Source organism: Haliaeetus leucocephalus, unplaced genomic scaffold (assembly GCF_000737465.1).
Source record: "Haliaeetus leucocephalus isolate CR32 unplaced genomic scaffold, Haliaeetus_leucocephalus-4.0 Scaffold848, whole genome shotgun sequence".
Lineage (NCBI taxonomy): Eukaryota > Metazoa > Chordata > Aves > Accipitriformes > Accipitridae > Haliaeetus > Haliaeetus leucocephalus.
In genome coordinates, this window is record NW_010973284.1 from 8,093,267 (window position 1) to 8,109,787 (window position 16,521).

General features: G+C 55.3%; 2 protein-coding genes across 3 annotated transcripts in view; one reads left to right on the forward strand and one right to left on the reverse strand.

The window, feature by feature from the left end:
- The window catches only part of LURAP1 (leucine rich adaptor protein 1), a 5,524-nt gene extending 5,374 nt beyond the window's left edge, over positions 1-150 (reverse strand). Inside the window, exon 1 of the mRNA XM_010582716.1 lies at positions 33-150. Coding sequence (XP_010581018.1) covers positions 33-150 — 118 coding nt within the window. The remainder of the gene's footprint in view (positions 1-32) is intronic.
- Positions 151-952: 802 nt separating this feature from the next.
- POMGNT1 (protein O-linked mannose N-acetylglucosaminyltransferase 1 (beta 1,2-)) lies at positions 953-14,324 on the forward strand. 2 transcript variants are annotated; one of them, XM_010582436.1, is made up of 21 exons: positions 953-1,102; positions 4,200-4,308; positions 4,709-4,824; positions 5,134-5,199; positions 5,639-5,752; positions 6,414-6,531; positions 6,830-6,928; positions 7,450-7,577; positions 8,179-8,249; positions 8,555-8,630; positions 10,100-10,183; positions 10,309-10,350; positions 10,567-10,625; positions 11,175-11,247; positions 11,550-11,678; positions 12,008-12,133; positions 12,296-12,360; positions 12,742-12,786; positions 12,965-13,100; positions 13,611-13,720; positions 14,000-14,324. In XM_010582436.1, exons 1-21 carry the CDS (start codon positions 992-994, stop codon positions 14,100-14,102), a joined length of 1,980 nt encoding a protein of 659 aa, XP_010580738.1. In that variant the 5' UTR covers positions 953-991; the 3' UTR covers positions 14,103-14,324. The 2 variants fall into 2 exon arrangements, with proteins under 2 accessions (XP_010580738.1, XP_010580739.1); XM_010582437.1 differs by lacking the exons at positions 953-1,102; positions 4,709-4,824 and having other exon boundaries at positions 4,213-4,308.
- Positions 14,325-16,521: the final 2,197 nt, after the last annotated feature.

The window sequence follows — 16,521 nt, forward strand, 5'->3', positions numbered from 1 at the left end:
CGCCGCTCTCCGGCAGGGCCGGCGCTCCTTGCCGCCTCCGTCCTTGGGCGCCTGGCTTTCCCCCCCCTCCTGGAGCGCCTGCGTCCCCTTCGCGACCCCTCCCCGGAGCCCTGGGTCCCCCAGCGATGCCCGCCCTCCTCCCTCCGGCATCCCGTTGCCTCCCCCTCCCCCCCGCTCCCGGGGGTCTGGGTCCCCCAGTCCTCCTCTCTCCCCGCCCCGGGCAGCTGCTGTGGGGTCCCCACGCTGCCTGGCCCCGTTGGGGGGAGGGGGCTGTGCTCCAGCCAGGCCCCTGGCTCTGCTGGGCCTCCACTTCCCACCCCAGGCCCAGCAGGTTTTGTGGGGAGCCTGGTCTCACCTGGGCACAGCTCCTCTGCCCCAGGGGTGCCGGGATCTCCAGCAGGACTATGGCCCCATGGACTGGTTCCCCACGTCTAGGCTAGCTGCATCCCCACTAGTGGGGATGGTGCTGGTTTACAGCCCCGCCGCTGCAAGCGGGGAGGGTGCCTGCAGGCAGATAGACCCAGTGATGGCACCTCCATAATGCCTGCTGGTCCGGGGCCTATCACCGGCTCATGCCTCTTGGCTGCTTTTCTTTTCCAGAGCGTGGGAGTGGGCCCACTGCGCTGCAGCAGCCTCCCTAAGGGGTTGGCCTGGAGCAGAGGTCCTCACTGGCCCATGGGTTCAGGGGCTTCTGATCGCCCTGCTTACAGTCCTCCAGCAATGCCTGGCCTCCTGGATCACTCCCTGCAGGCTTGGGGGTGCTGGCAGGCGGGGAGGTTCCATGGGGCCTTTGCTTGTGGTACATGAGTGCCGATCATGGCTGCTGCTTGTGCCAGGCCCCATCTTTGCTGGGGAGAGGGTTTGCAGGCGTTCGCCTCCCTCACCTGCGCCCGTCCCATCCTGGCAGGGAGTCCCGATGGGCACGAGAGCGGAGGAGCACGCATCCTGACCCCCGCCCCACACGGCTACCCCCGTGCCAGCCCCTGTGACTATGGATGAGTGGAAACCCAACCCTGCCATCAAGCCCCACAAGAAGCGGAGCTGGTACCTTGCCTGGAAGTACAAGCTGATGAACCAGCGTGCGCTGCGGAAGCTGTGCCAGGTGAGTCACCCACAGGCCTGTGGTGGATTAGGAAGGATAATCTACAGGATTATGAGTTTATGGAGCAGCTGCATGGATGGAAGTGGGTCTGCTGGCAGTCTGGGTGACCTGACATGCTGGGGAAGCATAACTTGTCCCCCAAAAAGCTACCTCCAGTGTCTTTGTCCTCATGCGTGGAAGAGTCTGCCATGTCTAGCAGCTCCTTCCAGCTGCAAATAGACCTGTTGGGTGGCTATGGCAGGAGATACAATTATCCAGGTGTCCTTGGGAGGCTTTCAGCTAGAAACCTGACCAATTCCTCTCCTCCTGGTTCTGGACCCATGCCAAGTGCAGCAGGGCTCAGCAGTGGGAAACCATCCTTTCCCTGTTTGGTTTGCAAACCAAGCCTAGTATAAGGCACAACAGGTGGACGGAGAAAATAGGGCTGGGTAACAGGATCTCATCCCCCAGAGGCAGCTGGCGTCTGGGAAGGCTGCGGGCCTGGTCGCTTGTGCTGTAAAATGGCTAATCCTTGGCGGAGCTGGTGTCCTGGGGGGTGTCTGAGGGCATAAGGACAGGAAGGGTTTGGCCCCGTGGCAGTGAGCTGCAGAAAAGGGCTGTTCCCGAGACAAACAGAGCTCATGAAATCTGGCAGTTGGTTGCTGTGGGAGGGAGCAGGGGAGGCTTTTGTATGTGCCTGGGAGGATGAAGGCTTACAAGGGCTCCCTGGGGAAGGAGACTGCTTGGTCCTCCGTCCCTTAAGATGCTCGGGGCTTGGGAATGGGCCTGGTCATTCAGGCAGATGTTGATCATTGTGCTGGGGGCAATGGGCTAGAGCCTTACTGCTGTCGCCTCTGTGGCACTGCTGTGGCTTAAAACACAGATGAAAATTGGGCTTAAAATATGTAAACCGGAGCTGCAGGTGTGGAGTAGCCAGGTCTACAGCAGCTGGGCCCCTGTTAACAGCTCTGACTGAGCCAGCCTTTCTAGATCCGGCTGCTGGTCTTGCCTACTGTTGTCTTGTTCGCTTTGGTCACTGGGGCTGCTCCCCCATGTCTCCAGTACTGACCAGGGTGGAAGATCTGGGCAGGTTGGTAAGGTGGCCTTGCTGCTGGCCACCAGGCACAGGCTGCTCCTCACCATGTGCCCAAGCCTCTGTTCTTGCCTAATTAAAAGCTTTTTGTGCACAGATCCTGAAAGGTGCTCATAGTCCTGAGTCAACAGCAAATCAAGAAGCCAGAATGCCATAGTGACATTTATATCATCACATCTTATTGCTGGTTTTCCATCTTGAACCTGTTTGTCTGCTTGGCAGAGATAGCAGCAACACGTAGCTTTGAGGCAGTAGCTGGCCGGGTAGGGCAGGGATCCTTTTAGTGCCTCTCACCAAGGGCAGGCCTGCGTCTGATCTCAACCCCATACCCAGACCTCAGAGAATCAAGGGTCCTAGAGCTGAAAAAGGCACAGATTTTTAGGAAGCAAGCTGTTGAGGGGCAAGGGAAGAGTGTCAAAACCACCCAAGACCTGTCTCAATGTCCCCTTGCGGGCGGAACCAGGCTATGAGCAGCCTGCACCAACCTCTCCCCTCCTCTCCCTTAGTTGCTGTGACATCTCTATGCTGAGTCTTGGGATGCTCTGGGGAGGTTAGTAGGACCCTGAGCTTGCGTGGCTGAAACTGGAAACCATCTGGTACATCCAAAGCATGGCTGGGCCAAGGGGCCAGAACTTTTGGGCCATGGGATGAACCTGTCAGCAGCACACAGCAGTCAGATTTGGGCCTCTGTTGTGGCTCTACTGTGAGCTGGATGGACCCTCCTGGCATGGAGGCTGGTGGTGGAGCCCTGCAGCGGTGTTAGCTTTGGGGGTAATAGCTTCTCAGGGCTTTGTGTTTTAAATCCAATGGCAAAGCCTTCCCTTGCTGTGTGACTGTCCAGGGCAGGTTTTGGGCTCCCTGCTAGAGGTGTTCCTCAGCCCTGGGGTAGGGCTGTAGCTACTGGGCAGGGACTTTGTCCCCGTGCAGAGCCCCATGGCCACCATATGCTGCTGTCACCTTTCCACCGTGAAGAAGTACCTGGGCCCTGGGTTACAAAGTAAAGTAAAGACAAATTAGGTCAAGTAAAGACAAATTGCTTCAGCTGAGGTCTTGTCTTTCAGTCCTGCATCCCAAGCCAGCATTGCAGCTCTAAGACCATCCTCTTGGCCGTGGCCAGACTTGCAGCTGCTCTTGCAGCTTACACCTGCAGGTGGATTATTTCCCAACATGGAATATTTGTGGTCCAAGGCTTCATGTGTTGCTCTGTCTCACAAAAGGCCCTTTCAGCGTGGAATAGTTTCTGATTTATGCTGGGTCCAAATACCAGGAAAAAGACTGAAATTGAGGAAGAGAGGAGCAAGATGCTTTTAAGTAAATACAGGTGCTTGTAGAAATGTCTTTTCTCCCTCCTCTTGGTCTGGGAGCACCAAGGCCATGGGCAATGGTGATGCTCACATCAGGGGTTCCCATGGACTGCTCCATAGCCCCTGGACCTTCCCATAGCCCTCTGTGTCAGCATCCATGCAGGTTGCCTCGAAGTTTGCTGCAGACAGTAAGGCTGCGGGCTGTTCTCTGCAGCCTGTGGCACAGTGCAGTTTCCTGAAGTCAGACCTCAGCTTCTTCCCTTTGCCTTGCTTTAGTCATGCAGCATCTCCTCTCACTCTGAATACATCCTCTGTTTGCAGAGGGAGAGATGAGAGTAGTGGTGCTGCAGGTGAGGCAGAAGTTAAGGTTACCATGGGAGCTATATCTCTGAATTACCAAACTCTTTGCCTGGAGAGACCCTCAACCTTGATGCAATATTTTATCAGGAATCTTCCACAGATCTGGAAGCAGGTATACATTGGAAGTGGGTTAATTCTCATATATCAAGAAGTCGGTGTTCTCCAGCCGATGAAAGCATTTCACCCTGTCACCTGTATTTCTTTCTCTTTGCCTTTCCCCAGAAGAAAACAGGGGAAATGACAGATGCTTATGATCCCTTGCAAGATCTCCTTTGGGTGCCCTGCAGCCTCTGCCAAGGGGGTGGACTGATCTTGGGGTTGTTACTTACAAATTGCTAACGCAAAGCATCCTGCATTGCAGACAGGTGCTGTCCTCTTCCTGCTTGTGACTGTAATTGTGAACATCAAGCTGATCTTGGACACCAGGAGAGCTGCTTATGAGGAGGAAGAGGAGTCGGCACAGGACTATGGTGAGGGCAGCATCTTGCTTTTCTTTGAAAGCAAGGAAACCAGAGGGAGGAAAGTAATTTCTTTAAGTCAGGGCAAACTTTTGATCAGCTACAGCATGAAAGACAGGTCTGTGCATGTGGGTTTAACAAAAATGAATAGAAAAGCCTGTTCCCATTCCTGGTCTGTCTAGTCAAGGCTTCAGCATGTTTGGCTGCAGAGGCCTATGTGGAGACAGCTGGGGCCAAACCTGTTGCCATTTTGGATTTCCCTTACCGGCCATCCCTGTAGTTCTGACCCATGGCTTGTTGGGCTGGGATACCTGGTGGGCATGACCTTCTGGAGGCTTGGCTGAGCTAGTACTGAGCAGGAACAAGCCAAAGTTGCCTTGGCTGGTTGAGACTGGGCATTTCTTCCCTGTAGATGATGAGATGCTGAATGTGGAGGTCCCTAGGCACCCTGTCAGCAACAAGAAGGTCTTGGATGTTGAGGTGTACTCCAGCCGGTCGAAGGTCTACGTGGCTGTGGATGGGACGACGGTAAGTGACAGATGCTGGCAGTCCCTGTGAACAGAGGATGGGTGGAGCTGAATGGGCAAAGCCTCAAGCATCAGGTGGTGAGAGCACTTCAGTGGCTGGCAAGAAGGTCAGGAGTGGATCCCCCTCCTGCCTACAGGACTCTGGAGGTGTTGTCCCACATTGTCTTCTACTCTTGCATCCATCACTGCCACAAGCAGAGCCAAAATGTCACAGGAGAAAGACTAGCTCCTTGTTTGGGGGCTCTGCTGTGTTTTTGGGCAGGGAATGAGAGGTCTTGGCATATGGTTCTCATTGCTTCTCCACTTGCAGGTCCTGGAAGACGAGGCTCGGGAGCAGGGAAGAGGGATCCATGTCATCGTCTTAAATCAGGCTACGGTAAAGCATTCCCATGTGTCTGCATTTGTCTTTCTTACTGGGCAGTGTTTGTCCTTGCTCTTTAACTGTTGGGTGCATGAGACAAAGGGCAGCCAGGAGGGAAGTTCCCAAATGCTTGTTTGTCTGTAGTTTCCAGAGCACGACATGGTCACCCAGAGGGTCCCTGCAGTGTTTCTCTTGTGCTTGGCTAGCTGTCCTTGGGGAGCAGGCAGGAGAGGAGTTGTGAGGTTGTGTAATGCTGTCCCATGGACGTCAGTGCACTTCATGTCGTGCGTGAAGGTGCAAGGGCCGAGCTTGCCTGGGGACTAACTCCTTGGCATACCAGAAAAGTAACTCATTGTGTTGCTCGTGGACTGAGGCTCCCAGGACAGATTTCCATAATTCTGCATGTCCTGGCTGTATAGCACTTAAGATGCATCTGACGTTTGAATACCAACAGGGTCATGTGATGGCCAAGAGGGTCTTTGACACCTATTCTCCCCATGAAGATGAAGCCATGGTACTTTTCCTCAACATGGTTGCCCGGGGCCGGATCCTGATCTTCACCATTAAGGTATGTGACCTTAGTGTCAAAAGATCCTTGAGTCAGGATGCCCTAAAGCTCATCTGGGCAGTTGCCTCCTGAATGTCATCAGGCATTCCCAGGGCTAAATGTCACATTGCCACTGGGCTATGCCTCCCTGGCTGGATCACCTCCCTTGTCCTCTCGCTCCCCCTTGTTACTACAGTTACTGCTGTGTGCCCAGCAAGGCAGGAGAGCAAAAAGCAGATGTGTCAGAGCCTGCAGCAATAAACAAGAGGTTGGGTGGAGAACGGACATGAGGAGATACAAGGATGTGGTGGGACCCTTCTGGGTCCCATTTCCAGGCTTTAGGGGGGCACTGTGGACTGTGTTGGCTCTGGGCTGCTGTGCGAGCAGCACTGTGCTTCTTCAAGGTTTTGGATTTAGGTGTGTTGCTGAACACATGGCCCTGCTCAAGAACAACTTGGTCTCAAGGAAACAGGAGTCTGTGACTCCTCTGACTTCCCTGTGGGTCATGGTGAAGCCACTGGCAGGTTTAGTGGCACAGAGACTGTAGGAACCTGTTCTTGAAGGTGTCTGGCTCAGCTAGTTCAGGTAGGAGTGGGCCCTGTACCTCTTTGGTATTGACAGGAGACTTCCCTTGTCTACATCGGGAGCCAGACCTCAGCTGCAGGGTTGTGTTTTGTTCCAGGATGAAGGCTCCTTTCACCTCAAGGACACAGCCAAGAATGTCCTGAAAAGCCTGGGGAGCCAAGTTGCACCATTCCTGAGCTGGAGAGACATGTGGACATTTGTGGGGAAGAAAGGAGGTGAGTCTAGCACAGGCCAGGGGAGGGTTCATGGCCCCTTTTTGGAGGAGCAGCCAGGTGAAGACAAACTCAGCCCATCCTCAACACGCTGTATGAGCAGGGAACGAGTCACAGAGAGCAGGCAACTCCGTGGGGGCAAGGGAGGGGATAGAGGCAGAGCATGTCCCTTCAGCAGCTCACCAGAGGCCAATGGGGAAAAGGTGCCAAGATGCCACCCTGAGCTACAGCCCCTGGTCATGCCTTGACGCAGTGGGGATGGGTCCTTCCAGACAGTCCTGATCCTGTGTCCCTGCTCCAGGGGAAGTATATGGGGAGAAGCACGCGAAGTCGCCTGCCCTCTCGACATGGGGTGACCCTGTACTACTGAAGACAGAAGTTCATCTGACATCCGTGGAAGGTAGGAAGTAAGATCTGCTCTGTGGTGCCAGGTATCTCTGGGACATGTCTGCCCGCTGGTCTTGGTGGTTTTGAGTCAAAGCTGTGGGTCTGTTAGCAACATCCCAGGATGGATTTAAGGCTGTTTGAGATAGGGATGGTAACTTCTAAATGGGGCCAGCTTCCCTTCTTCCTGCTTCCATGGCAATTGCAGGCATGGTTGTTGAGAAGGGTGAGGATGGGGAAGTGGGGACGTGATCTGGCCAGTTGTCACCTCTCCAAACCAGGCCTGGTCCAGTCTTTTCTGACTGTTGGCTTGAAGATGGCTCATTGCTGCTCACAGAGGCCATATGGTAGAGACGGCTTCTGAATGGCTCCTGTGGTTATATCTGGCATCCAGAAGTGTTGCTTGTTCGTAGTAATAAGGACTGACTTGGTGATGGCTGAGCCCAGGGAGAGCTGTGCATGTGGCAGTGCAGCCTGGAGCATACAAGGTGAGGCCACGGGGATGAGCGGTCTGCTTTTTCTCCTTGGTGCCTCCAGATGCTGAGTGCCATTGGCCCGACACAGAGTTGAACCGCCGCCGGAAGAGGTTCTGCAGCAAAGTAGAAGGTTACGGCAGTGTCTGCAGCTGCAAAGATCCCACACCCATTGAGTTCAACCCTGATCCCGTGAGTGCAGGGGCAGAATATTCAGGGAAGGCTCCAGGAGGGAGGGCTGAGCTGGACCAGGTGTGTTTTCAGCTCAGATGCAGAGCCCTGTCTTTAAGCACCAGCTGGGTGGTGCAAACTGCCCCGGGCAAGCTCTTAGCCCCAGCAAAGGTAAGGTGAATACGTGTGGTCAGGTCATGCTGGGGAAGGGGAGTTCTCTTGCCCTGTGTCTGCCCTGAGCTGCCAGGTTACCATGGCTCCAGGGACATCAGTGTAAGCTGCAGGGCCTGTATGTTTGGAGACGGAGCAGCCTTTGGGCTGTCCTTGGCACAGTGCTGAAGGGTTTGGGCAAACGTCTCTGGGTGGATGCAATTTGGGATTGGGGAGCTGGGTCTGAGGCAGGGTGAAGGAGGGAAGCTGGCACGGTCTCCAGCAGTGCTGAATGGAGTCCTGGTTGGTCAGTGTGGTCCTGAGCTAAGGGGTAGGACTATGCAGCTCTGCTGTTTAACAGCGGGGCTGATCCCTACGCCTTGGATCCTGTTTTCATTGGCACAGAATCATAGAATCATTTAGGTTGGCATGGCCTCCCCCAGCCCCACTTACACACATTGTTCTCTTCCAGCTCAAAGACAATAAAGTCTTTGATGTGCCTGTAGCTGTTATTGCAGGGAACCGCCCCAACTACCTGTACAGGTAAGCACTTCCAGGGGACACGGCTTCTCTGCTGTGTGCCACAAGACCAGGTATGGTCCAGGCCCTCCCCTTCGTCCTGCTGGCAGGATCCAGCCTCTTCCTGGGATTGTATGAGCAATGTGGGCAGACCTGCTTGGACAGCTCCCGGGGTGTTTGACTGTGGGAAAGGGAAGAGCCCAGGGGTAGTAGGTCCTATTCCTTAATCATGTGCACTTTCCCCCATCCCAAGGGATCCATACCCCTCTACTGAATGGCTTGGGCCCACTGGGGCTGTGCTGCACTCAGGCCCCTCAATTTCTCCCCAGGATGCTGCGCTCCTTGCTGTCGGCTCAGGGTGTCAATCCACAGATGATCACAGTCTTCATCGATGGGTACTACGAGGTGAGAGCGCTCCCAGAGGTTCCTGTAGCCTGGTCCTTGGTCCCCCAGCTGAGAGTATATGGTGCTGGCACAGTCCTTGGTGGGTGGCAGACTATGAGCACCTTCACCCTCCCTCCTCCTGTGGGTCACAGCTCCTCACCCACTCCTACGCAAAGTCAGTCAGCTTAGCCAAGCCATGGATGTGGATAAAGCTGCCTTGGCCTTTACCGAAGCCTGGGGTTGATATTCCCATGTCAGAAAGGGGCTGGTGTGCTGGACTGAGGTGGTCATGCTGGGCTCTCCCCATCCCCTTTTCTCTCTTGATGAGTATCGCCCACCTTTTGAGCAGGGTCTGGGTGTAACACCGCCTGTCCAGCTCCCTCGCAAGAAGCAAAACAAACCAGTTGAGCTGTGCCTGTCCAGCTCCACTCAGTAAGAGGTAAAGAGACCCAAAATGGTCTGTTGTCACAAGGCTCATGAAAGCCTGAGGCCAGATAGAGGAGAACTGGTCCTTTAGATGGCAAAGACCTTCCCCTCAGCTCACCTTTACAAAGCCCTGGAGGATTCCACTACAAGCCCTGGCTCTCTGGCAAGAGGCTGTGCTCTGGAACAGGCATGTGGGATCTTAGTAGGTCTCAGGAGCTTCCTAGCCCTCATTTCTGCAGCAGCCCATGAGGTATTGTCTGGTTGCCTTGGGATGGAGACGGGGAAAGGAACAGGCTCATTTCCTTGCAGGCCTTTCCCACCACTGCCAGGTTGTGGGGCTGGGGGAGCTGGTTTGTTTACACAGACTTTTACCGCAGCACATAAGAATGGTTAAAGATAGCAGCATCTATTGCCATGGCAACTGGAGCAGCATCCCTCAGCTACGAGGGGGCAGCCTGGATGCTTGTGCTGCCATGGTTGATACCAGGGAAAGGGGGAATGGTTGGTGCAATGGGAGCTCCTTCTCTCTTTTGTGGCTAGGAGGTGGGATGGACAGTAAGGGGATGGAGAAGGCCTTGGTGGGGCCTTCTTGGGACAGAGAGATGTCAACCCAAATATGGATTACTTCTGACTCCAGTGCAGATGCGCTTGGTCAGAGAGGTCCCTTTCTTGGCAACTGTGAGAGAAAATGAAGTTGATCATGGTCTTGACAGCTAGTAGGTGTTCCTGGCTGTACCTGTTTTCTTTCTGCACCATCAATGGCTGACTGGGAATTTGACTCTCAGATATTCTTCGATACAACTTTGGGTCTGCAAACTAGCAGGGCTAACAGAAACTTATGGTGGTACTTAAGGGCTGAAGGGCCAAGAGGGTTTGGCAAGTTCCTTGTTGCAGGGTTTACAGCACAGCTTCATTTTGAGCCTCACTTGCCCCCAAGAGGACAACCACGTGCAGGGGATCCCACAGGCATATTCTTGTTGTCCCAGGGAGCTGACACTGGCAGAGGGTGGGGAGAATGTATTCAGACCCACACATTTGGTGAGCTTTGTACCTTTCCATTGCAGGAGCCGATGGATGTCGTGGAACTGTTTGGCCTCTCAGGAATCCAGCACACTCCTATCAGCATTAAAAATGCCAGAGTGTCCCAGGTGAGAGACCTTTCCCAAATCCTGGGAGAGTTATTTCCTGGGATAGCATTCGAGGGAGGCAGGCTTAGCCCCATATCTGTGGCAGGCTGATGCTAACACAGGCAACGATCTGTCTTTTCTTGTAGCACTACAAAGCCAGTCTGACTGCAACCTTCAACCTGTTCCCGGTGAGTGAGACCTCTGCCTGCACCCTGTCTAGCTGCTTGCCCATGGGAGCAAGACAGCACAGGGTTTCCCTGGGAGAGTGGCATCTGTGACCCCCATCTCACAGGAGCTGGAATCCTCTGGGGCAGGGAACAGCACAGGCAGGGAGGGGACACTGCTTGGTTCCTCTGCTCTGTCCTGTTCCTCTCCATCCTTCTGACATTTTCTTTGCCCTACAGGATGCTAAATTCGCTGTGGTTCTGGAGGAAGACCTTGACATTTCTGTTGATTTCTTCAGGTAAAGCTGTGGGTCCCTGTTTGGGTGGGGCATTTCCTTGAAGCTCTCTGGCTCCTCAGGAGAGAGGCCAGATCCCTGCCATGCTGTAGCTCACCTATCCGAGGCTGAGCAGTGCCCAGGCAACAGCCATAACTGAGCTCTGGTTGCAGAGAGTCTCGAGTCCACTGTCCTGGCACTCAGTGCAGGGTGACTTTGGGGTCTGGGATCTCTTCTTGGTTTGCTTTTCGGAGACACTGATCCATTCTGTACACACATGGTTGGGGCTGCCCCATAACAAGAGGACAGGGACAGTGTCTTAACAGGGCTCCTGTTTCTTCTTAAGGAGGAGAGACTGATGGAGCAGGAGGCAATGTTGTCACCTCCCCATGGTGAGATGCAGCTTAGCTTGTTTGGGTGTTCTCCCCTGATCTCGCACCAGTATCAGCTATCTCAGCCCAAGTGATGGGTTACACAGTTCCAGCTCTTGGGGTGGCTCCCTTGGTGGAGAATTTGCTTTGGTTTGCATGGGAGAAGGAAGTTTGACCAGGGACTGGGCAACTCTTTCCTCAGCTTTCTGAGCCAGTCAATACACCTTCTGGAGGAGGATGAGAGCCTGTACTGCATCTCAGCTTGGAACGACCAGGTGGGTCAGGGAAGGATCGTGGAGCAGGGACACCTCTGCCCTGTGTTCCCATGTCAGGCTGGGGTCCAAGTTCCATCTTTAAAGCAGGGTGTCCGCCCCACTATCATTCTAAGTGGGTCTGTCTCCCCAGCCCTCAACTGTTCAGAAGTGCCCCTGCAAATCACTGTCCTGTCCCTGCTGTGTGCTTCCCAGTGGCTGTCCCCTGCTCCCCAAGCTGAGAGCCTCAATTGAGCAAGACACCTCCTTTTTTTGGTGGGGTAGGGGTGCGTTCAGGGTGCTGAATGCTCCCCATAACATCGCAGGGCTATGAGCACACAGCTGAGGACCCCTCGCTCCTGTACCGTGTGGAGACCATGCCAGGCCTGGGCTGGGTGCTCCGGAAGAGTCTGTACAAGGACGAGCTGGAGCCAAAGTGGCCAACCCCTGAGAAGGTGAGTACCCTAGAGGGAGCCTGTATTTTGCACCCCCATCTCTGCCCATCAGCAGTCCCTGATCATCACCCACTCCCTGTGGGTACAGCTCTTGGAGGGCCCTTGGCTCTCCCCGAGCTTCTACTGGGAAGGATGCCCAAGCAGAATGTGTTTGGGACAGACAGTAACTTAAGGACCATGTAACCAGCCACAGAGCTGGCTGGAACAGCCCAGGCAGGCTGGGTCAAAGGAGCTAGAGCTGGTGTGGGCAGCCAGAAAGGTCCCCGGATGGCCACACTACCAAATCATGTCCCCAAATGTGAGTGTGAGTGGCATTTTCCCCTCGACAGCTCTGGGACTGGGACATGTGGATGCGGATGCCCGAGCAGCGGAAGGGCCGGGAGTGCATCATCCCTGACATCTCACGCTCCTACCACTTTGGCATCGTGGGGCTCAACATGAACGGCTACTTTCACGTGAGTGACCTCCGTGAGCCCCCAAGCCCTGTCCTGGTGCTGAGCTCTGACTCGGCCACCTTTCCAGGTAGCAGGAATGCTTGAGGTGACCTCCAAGTACTGCTGACTCCTGACTGAACCCCGTTTTCCTTCCCTCCCCCCTCCCCTCTCTCTTCCTCCCAGGAAGCCTATTTCAAGAAGCACAAGTTCAACACAGTTCCAAATGTCCAGCTTAAAAATGTAGAGAGGTGAGTGCTGCTCAGAATGAGATCCAGATGAAACAGTTGCTTGACCTGGCTCTTGTCCCCTTGTGCTGGGGACATCTCCCTTCTTTCTGGAACAACAGCCTTAACCTCCAGCCCCAGCACACTGGCCTCTGCTGGGGAATCCTTGCAGTGGTTTTTGTGAGGTTGGGTTTGGCTACCTGGTGCTCCTGGTGGAAAAGTTGAAGGGTCACGTTTTTGCTGCCACATCCTCCAGGATCCGTGGCAGTCCCTGCTCTCCATTCATTGGGTCCAACCTGCCTTTTAGTGTTGGGCAGTCTTAAGCTTGGATCATCTTGGGATGTTCCCTGCTTATCAAACTGTCTGACTCTGCCCTAATTTCCGTGTTCTCTCTTCCTCCAACAGCTTGAGGAAGGATGCCTATGAGACTGAAATTCATCGACTCCTGGGGTAAGTGCCTGCAGAAAGGTTGGGAGACCACGGGGCACACTGGGTGTACCAACCAGGACAGAAGAAAGGGTGGAGGTGGCCCTGGCAGCTGCAGCCACCACTTGCCTGTCTGAAGTACTCTGCCGTGGGAATAGGAAGGATATGGGGTCTCCTCTCACTCCCTGTTCTGTTTCCACAGTGAGGCTGAGGTCTTGGACCACAGCAAGAACCCCTGTGAGGACTCCTTTGTGCCCGACACCGAGGGCAGGGTCTACGTCATGTTCATCAGGATGGAGCAGGAAGCAGATTTTGCCACCTGGACTCAGCTTGCCAAGGTGAGGCCCCTGACACGGCCTGTCCTCACCCCTGCACTGATCTCTGCGTCACTGGGAAACATCTGGCTGTTGGTTTTGGGTTTGGCCATGGCATAGATGCAGCTCAGCAAATGAATTCTTGCTGTCCTTGGGTGATGTTAAAGCTCTTGGTGTTTACAGAAGGCACTGGGTCATCCAGGGCAGATGCTTGGCTCAGTGGAGAAGATAAGTCTTATGACCTCCCTGGGTGGGAGCCCAGGGCCTGAGCTTGTCTGGTAGTTTCCATTGCTCACCTGGAGGTGATGATCAAACCCCCTGTCCTGAGGCAGGAATGGGAGCAGGTTGCCCCTCTCCTCTCACTGATGGTGACTGGAGGGGTACTTCCCTGTGCCCCCCCAGTCAAGGGGTGCAGCCCTCTCTGTTGTGTCTTGGTGAAGGCAGGGGTGGTGGCTCTTCCCTTGCCAGGGGGAACCTGGTCCTGGTGTCTGTCCCCAGGCTCTGATGCCTCTTCCTCCCTCCCCACCATCCTAGTGCCTCCACATCTGGGACCTGGATGTCCGTGGGAACCACAAGGGGCTGTGGCGGCTCTTCCGCAAGAAGAACCACTTCCTTGTGGTGGGCGTCCCTGCCTCCCCCTACTCGTGAGTATCAGGGCACAGCAAACTAGGTAATCCCCCCATCCTCATGGCACTGTCCCCTGCCTGGCACACTGCATCATCCATTTCTGTCCCAGCCCCATCCCACCCCTCCTGCCCTTCTTAATCAGTGTGGTGGGAGGGGGACAGGATACATGCCCGGGGCTGGAGGATGCCCCAGTGGGAAGGAGGTCATGCCAGGAAAGCCAGGCCGTGCAGTGGGAGTTGAGGTCCTGAGGAGGATCACCACTCCTGCCCGCTCCCATCCAGCCTCCTCACCTGCAGGTCCAAGAAGCCCTCGTCGGTGACACCAATCTACATGGAGCCCCCTGCCAAGGAGGAGGGGGCAGTGGCAGTGCCAGCAGTTGCTGCAGCAGAGCAGACGTGAGACTGGCAGCTGGGAAGCGAAGGGGACCGGGGGAAGACGGAGAACCCCATGGTGCAGAGACAGAGTTGGCAGCAGCTCTCGGAGGCTGGTGACTGGACACGAACTTCCATTTCAGGCTGCAAAATGAGATCTCGGGCTCCCTCCAGCCCCCTATTGTGGTCTCCCTTGCACGGACAGGGTCCTTCCCTGTAGATATGCCGCCCCTCCATCCCAGGAACTTTTTTTTTTTTTTTTAACACAGACTCTTTACTAATGCTGCTCCTTTTGCCCCCTGGCTGGGCAAGGCTGGAGGAAGGAGGTGCTCAACTAGGGGCTAGAGGAGGCCTCGAGAAACACCTTTGCTTCCCTTTTTGGCCCCCAAGTCCTGAGAAGACAGCATGCTTGTGTGCAAGTGCTGCAACCTACCAGCTGGGTGTTATTTATTAACTCTTGCCTGGCTGGCTCTGGTGCCCAGTGGTGAACGTGGTGGTGAAGAGGGGATCTTCCAGCATCTCTTCTATCTCCTGCACGATGGATGCACCTTGAAGACCGTATGCTGGATTGGACATCTCCCCACACACTGGTTTCGGTGCTTGGGCTGCGGTGACTGGTGCAGCCCAGCTCACAGGCAAAAGGGAATCCTGAAGAGGAGCTGAACTTGCTGTCGACACGTAGGGGACACCCTATACCCAGCACGAGGGCGGTCAGGTGCCCCTTTCCTTTCTCCAGTTGTGGGAGCTGGAGATGACTCTAGATGGAAGCGGACCAGGCTGTGTGCTGTGGCTCAGACTGTCCTCACCCACCTTCTCTGTGGGGAGAAGCCCTGCCCCGCCGAGTTGTGGGAGAGGGGGTGAAAGTGCCTTGCAGAGTGAGATGGGAGCAGCCAGCCGGCATACCCCTGGCTGCAGGGGCAGGATGGACCGGGGTCCTCTGGAGTGAGGGATGCTGCACTCTGGCGTGGTCCTTGCCTGTGGTACTTGTAGCCTGTCTCTCCCTCTTCCCTGGCCAGATACCCCCAGCTTTTGCTGAAGGCAGAGGGGGTTTCTTCTCCTGAATCTCCACCCTTACTGTGGTACGTTGCTAGCAGGGAAGCTGTGAGCTGAGCCAGGATGGGTAGCCTGGCTCTCCTGCTGTGGTACACTCCTCATGCAGAGGGAGAGGGAGGGGGTCCCTGTCCCCTCTCCTGTGCCTTAGGAAGGACCCCAGGGCCCCCTCCTACCCCCAGCCACTTGGTACTAATGTGTCTCCCCCCACCCCCCACTGGGGGCAGTCCTGGTCCCCTTGCTTAGTACACCTCCCTGTCTCATCCATGCAGCAAGAGATCTATTCTCTGTCCAGGTCCCCCAGCCTCAGGCAGGGATCCTATGCTCTGGCTTGCCCTTGGGAGGAGGATTTGCTGCTCAGCCCTTTCCCTGTGGCCACAGGGGCTCTTCCCCTTCATTTTCTCACTGTGAACTGAGCGTCGGGGTCTACACTACACTAACTTATTTATTTATTGCTTGTGGGAAGGGGAGGATAGCAGGAAAGCAGTGTGGAGAGCTAGCAGCCCCCAGCCTGTGCAGGGGCAGTCGTGGGAGATTTGTCTTGTCTCTCTGGCTCCATCCTCTTCCCCTCCTTCCTCCCTTGCCCAGCATAGGAATGAATAGTTGTGAACCTGGGAAATCTACTCCTCTTTGGCCGAAACGAGCCCTGTGTGGACACAGCGCAGCTCTAGTGTGACCACAGGGATTCTGACCCTCGCAGTCCCTTGCACACCCATCCCAGCAGCTGGGATGGGACAGATGCAGGAGGGGAACAAGAGGGTGCAGGGCAGAACCCTTGAGACTGCGGTACCGGGCCTGGGTTCAACCCTGCCCTCCTCTGCCACCCCCAGCGCTGCCCTTAGCTGGGACTCCGCTCTGGCAGCTAGTGGGCAGGCAGCCTCTCTGTGCTGACCCTCAGGATAAAGCAGGTCCTTTAAGGGTGTTGGGAAAGGGACTTGCCTTCTTCCCAGGGAAAACAGCTTACTTCTCATACCCTGCTTTGGAAAAACTTCCACAGCTCTCTGCCATGATGCCCTTTCCTTGGCATCTCTGTTCCCAAGGCCCAGTTTCCCTTTTTCCTGAAACTAAATGCGCCCCCTTTCCCTTCTTCTCTGACAGGGCTCAGGCTTGGCTTCCTCCTAGCTCCTCCTGGAGCTAAGGAAGGTGGTCCTACTGATAGGGAATGGCTAAATGTGAGTTCCTCTCTCCTCTGCTGCCCACCCTGCAGCTCCCTGCTGTCAGCGACAGCAGGACTTGACTGGTGGGCTTCAAGCTCCCCCTTCTCCACACACCATGATGGGCTCGCTGGGTGCTATTCTCCGTCCCTCCCCGTTCCTCCAGTAAGGCTCCGCTGTGGTGGCTGTGGTAGGGCTGGGTGTGTGGACATCCCCAGGGCTTGCCGCTTTCTGAATTGAATT